Source organism: Eucalyptus grandis, chromosome 11, assembly GCF_016545825.1.
Source record: "Eucalyptus grandis isolate ANBG69807.140 chromosome 11, ASM1654582v1, whole genome shotgun sequence".
Lineage (NCBI taxonomy): Eukaryota > Viridiplantae > Streptophyta > Magnoliopsida > Myrtales > Myrtaceae > Eucalyptus > Eucalyptus grandis.
Window position 1 is genome coordinate 11175162 of NC_052622.1, and position 5352 is coordinate 11180513.

Consider the following 5352-nt stretch of genomic DNA (forward strand, 5'->3'; position numbering starts at 1 on the left):
GGTGGCAAATGAGGAGATAAAGGTTCCAACTTTTTTATTCTTTTTTTTATTCTCGGAACAAGAATCAATTTTTTTTTTAATTCTTGATTTTACTCCAAATCTGTTTCCGGGAACAAAATTTTTACCAAATGCGATTCTGTTCCCAAACTACTCTTGGGAACAAAGAATTAGAATTTGGCCCTGTTTGAATGGTTACCAAACCGGGCCTAATCTTCACTGTTAGAGTAAGAAGAGATCTACGATTACGGTTAGTCTTGTACTTATATATACAAGGGCCTCCTCCTCCCCCTCATTTGTATTATTTTATTTACAAGTAGAATACAAATCCAAAACTTCTCTCTGTAGATATCATTGTGAGTCAAGTGTAAATAAGATTGACTTGGGAGAAATCTTAAAATCGCATTGCTAGATTGATCGATCCGTGACATATGCATTTTGCGCAATTTCTAGTGGCACTTAATGAGAAGTTTGAACTGGTGTGATCTTCACTTCTACATTGAGATTTGTTATCATTTGAGGCAATGATATCGGAGTTGTTGACCGAAGAGATTTGAGCTCCTATTTTGAAGGAGCAACGCACTACTTTGTCCAATTCTACAGATGCGGTGCTTGTCGCTTTTGCTTCTTCCTCATCTTGAGAATGCTATTGTATGTACTATTGCCGACATGGTCATCTTGGATCCAATTGCCATTGATTGTAACCTAGGGACAAATAACCAATCTCAATATAGAAATCCACTTGCATGTGAATCCACCACTACTGCTACCATTGAGGATTCCCTCAGTAGCTCATTTGTTACTCTATAGAATTTTCGTTTGATTTTTTGAGAATCTAGCACTTCTAGCTCCTTAATACCATGCACTTTTACTCTATCTCTATCTGTCATTTCAAGTAATTTTGATTGATGGTTCTTTAATTCCACCTGTTGTAATCACATGACTTCTAACCCAATTTGTATCTGTCATTTCAAGTAATTTTGATTGATGGTTCTTTAATTCCACCTGTTGTAATCACATGACTTCTAACCCAATTTGTTTCAATCAAACGCATTCACTTCACAAGCACTTACTATTCATACCGATAACTCATAAATGATAGTTCGTCGAGTTTTAGGAATTAACTATGCTTTTTGAAAATCAAGTTTTAGGACTTGATTCCACTTTTCGAGAGTTAAAGAACTCAATTAGACTTTTGTGGCAAGTTTTAGAATTTGATTATATTTTTTGAAAATTTTTAGGATTCAATTGTATTTTCATGATAAGTTTTAGGTCTTGATTTTATTTTTTGAAAATTTTATGATTCAATTACACTTTCACAACACGTTTTATGACTTCTACTGTGCTTATCCTTTTAGTTTATATCATAACACCGGTTACATGCTTGGGCAATTATTGCCGGTATTGGAAAAACTATGGTTTTATCTCAAATTGGCAAATGATTATAGCAAGTTGAGAAGATTTATTATTTTCTTGTGGGATTTATAATTCTGTAAGTTTTTCGCAGGAGTCAATGCTTAACTTTCTTTTGCCTTGTTTTGAGGAATTTATACATGATACATACCATTGATTTGGGGAAGTGAGGTGGACATTCTTGCCCAATTTTACATGTAGTCAGCAAGAGATGGGCAACATTCTAACAAGTATTTATTTCCTTTTGGCCTAATGGTGAATCCTTGAGATTCCCCCGTAATTTGGTGCTCGAAATGTGGTTGTCAGTCCTTACATTTGTCAATAAATTAAGATACAAAGACCCTTGTTATTTAATAGAAATTGGCATGGCATTATACGGACCAAACATATACTAAGGTGACATAAATGATTTCAATCCCTTTTCAAACAAAGAAATGAACTTCTCCATGCAAACTGTAGTCAATGCCAACCCGACCTCCACACCACCATCTCCATCCCTACTCTCTGTGAGAGAGATTGACCTTGATGCATCAATGTGCACCACGTGGCTCTTCCTTAGCCTCCCCCATGCGAAGTCCGTGTCGTACACCTTGTGTCTCGGTGACCCAGCCACGGACACTACATCCCCGTCTTTAATCATATTAAAGTTCCTTATCCATCCCTCCATCCCTCTTAATGCTCCACCTGTCCCTATTTCCTTGACTCTTCTCCCTATAGTCCTTGTGGCATGCAAAATTCCACTTTTTCCCAACAGCGTATTTCTCTTCTCTGAGAGATAACATGCGACCAGGCAGTTCCCGAAGTATGTCAAGGGTATCGAGTATTTGAGTCGGTCTCTACAATCCGCAACAAAGACGAAATGACAAAATTCATCATTACCCCTTTCCGGCGATGATTGGTCACGACACTGGTGTTCTTCGTCTCTTGATTTGACGATGCATACCCATATGAATGCACACGTTACCACGAACGTGGACAAGTGGATTGGATCCGACTCCGAGTCAAGGCCGTCGTTCTTGAGTTGGCTTAAGATTTGTGCTTTTAGCCTGTCGATGTGAGCTTTTTGAAGGATAAACATTGCTCTTACCTTGTTCGCAACAATGTGAAGAATCGGGCTCGGGCTTGGGCTCGGGCTGGGGCTCAGGCTCGAGCTTGGGCCAACGCAACTCCAGCAATCTTTCAAGAGTATGGGCTCGAGCCCATTCAAGTCTTTGATCACTCCTCGATCGTGAAAAGGACTCAAGTCGTCTGACTCAATGCAAGTGGGGTCCCCTCCGGACCTATGAATGGACGCCCACGATTTCATGAAGTGAGTGAAGGACCTCCCATCTGCTACCACATGGAGGAATTGGACCCCAATGCAAATGCCCTTATTTCGGAACAGAGTTACCTAAATCATTAGCCAACAAAACGACGATAAGTTTCTAGTTCAATTTTTATTTATACAACTAGTATTTTGAGTTGGACGTATATTTATCAGCCTTGCATATTGATTACACATAATCAAAGAAGATAGTACATTGAAAATCACAAAATTCGTTTTATAAGAACGTTGAACAAGTGCCCCAAAGGAATATGTTCATGAAATCTTTATCATAATCCCACCGATCCTCCTGAACACATCACTTGTTCTCAACTTCTTATTTAACAGTTTCATCTCTAAGTATCATTTCAACCGAAAAGCTCAAATATGAGAATGCGTTTTAATGTTAGTTTGTGTATATCAACACAATGCCTAATCTATTTCTAAACAATGAGATCCTATGTAAACCTTGGACTCTTTTCATTTTTTTTTTTATATCTTTGTAAATGTTGCAAAAACTTAAGTCACTCTTGAATCCAATATCTACCTTTTATTTATGTCTATATGATATAACTTTCTCGCTTGTATTCTATTTTTGTTGTCGGACTCCCAAATTGCATAGTATAATTACCAAAAATGTCAAAAACCTATTACAATTGTGCAAATTCAATACTAAATGTTTGTGTTTTTTTTTTCCAATTCAATTATTAAATATTTTACATTTGTGTTAATTTGGTCCATCCAGCTAATTTTGACTACTCGGCACTGACGTGTATGCTAGCCATCTAATTGACCATGACGTAGATAATTGTTAATAATGTTTTAATTTTTTCAAGTTGTTTATTTCTTTTTGTCCGCCCCTATTGACCTTGCCTGTCACTAGTGAGGGCAATCTTCCAACCTCTATCAAGGTTGAGCCTCACCTCCCCTCTGGAGGAAGGAGGAGGACAAAAAAGAATAAAATTAATTAAAATTTTGAAAAAAAATATTACGAAAAAATTATCCACATCAGCATGTTGGTTGGACAGTCGATGCCCATCAGTGTTCATGTTAACACCGCCCTTCCAAAATTGGCCATATAGACTAAATTAACATAATTACAATAAATTTATGGTCTTTTTGGTAATTCTTCTCAAATTGCACTAACTTTGTGTTGCAACAAGAAAACATATGTTGTTGCCAAATGAGCTCAAGTTATAGCATAGCATATTATTATACTGAATTCGTAAATATTCCAAACAGACCTTTCGAAAAGAAGCATCGATCAGCTCAAAAAATGTTGATACTAAAACCAAATAATGAGAATTAAAGCTAGTAGAAAGGAACACGATCACGGAAGAGCCAGACCATCGACAACTGACCTGAATCGCCATAAGGGGCCCCACACGTGCGCCATCGGATGCACGCGGCGGTGGGAGCTGAGGCACCAGAGGGTGTATTAGCGTGGCGTCATGCGGCTCATTGCTAAAGAGGTCAGTGAAGTCGGCGGCAGACTCGGCGACAGTCAAGGAGAGGGAGTCGCCGTCAGAGTAGAGGATGTAGGGCTTCTGGGGCGGCGCCAGGGGGAGGACGAGGCTGCTGGCAAAGGGGAAGAAGCGGCAGAGACAGAGGGAGAGAGAGCGGACCAGGAGCGGGAGGGTGGTCTGAGTGAAGGATTCAGGGGATTGAGGGAAGTCGTAGAAGAAGAGGCGTCGCATGGGGGAGAAGAGAAGCCACGGGATGTCAAAGAAGGTGAGAGGGAGAGTGGTCGTCGGGACTGAGTTCGCGGGCGGCGAGATGTCGTAACGGTGGAGGATCTTGATCTTCATCATCTCGTCCGTTGGTGGAGGAATTTTTCTTGTGGCGAGTAAGCTATAAAAGAGAGGCTGATAATGCAGACGCACTCCAGTACATAAGATGGATGAAGAATTGAGTTGCATCTGAAAATGAGGGGCTTTCAATCACACGAAAGCTTGGCCTGTCACAACAACTCGTGTTCCTCGTGTGCAAGGCAAAGAAACTTGATTGATGGATTTTTTTTTTTTTTTTGGTAAAGCTTGATTGATGGATTTTGATCGTTTTAATCTCACCAAATTAACATTATTATTTTTTGTTAACCCCAATATTAAAAAGAAATTAACAATCTTTTGACTACTGTGAGAATAATAACTTATTATAAGTCACAAATTCTCAACAGAGTAGATATCGCAATAATTTATAATTTATTATCGATTTTGAAATTCAAAATAGATTGTTTTTCTCTCATTAGATTAAAAACCATCATACAATCATTTCTCCATTAAAAGCTATAGTTACATCAACCAAATATGTCCTCCGAAAAAAATGGAAATTGATTTACCTCTTTTACAATTTCAACCATACTTTATTTTTTTTTTGTGCATTTGGTTTTAGACATTTTCAAATGCTATTTTTGAATTCTTGCATGGTAGATATACTTGACTTATGGATTATGTTGGTTTAATCTCACAACCTTTACATTCATTTTTCAAGATGTCAACATATAAAAAACGATTAGTTATTTCCACAAACTTTCCTATTACAGTTATCTAGTTCATATTATGAAATTGGGTACGTGCTTAGGCCACTAAGGCCCGAATTCACTACAAGTGTCAATATTTTGACACTTAAGTGGTCAATTG

The 5352-nt window shown here is 38.2% G+C and overlaps 1 protein-coding gene across 1 annotated transcript; it reads right to left on the minus strand.

Moving 5' to 3' along the window:
* Window positions 1-1622: 1622 nt before the first annotated feature.
* On the minus strand, window positions 1623-4638 carry LOC104424840 (coumaroyl-CoA:anthocyanidin 3-O-glucoside-6''-O-coumaroyltransferase 1). The gene is made up of 2 exons (XM_010037352.3): window positions 4075-4638; window positions 1623-2800 (listed from the first exon to the last, which is right to left on the minus strand). Exons 1-2 carry the CDS (start codon window positions 4630-4632, stop codon window positions 1802-1804), a joined length of 1557 nt encoding a protein of 518 aa, XP_010035654.2. The 5' UTR covers window positions 4633-4638; the 3' UTR covers window positions 1623-1801.
* Between the last annotated feature and the right edge of the window lie 714 nt (window positions 4639-5352).

Coding starts and splice junctions, on each gene's coding strand:
- LOC104424840 (XM_010037352.3), bottom strand. CDS start 4,632: ATGCAACTCAATTCTTCATCCATCTTATGTACTGGAGTGCGTCTGCAT. Junction 2,801..4,074: donor GGCCCCTTATGGCGATTCAG/GTCAGTTGTCGA, acceptor CTAATGATTTAG/GTAACTCTGTTCCGAAATAA.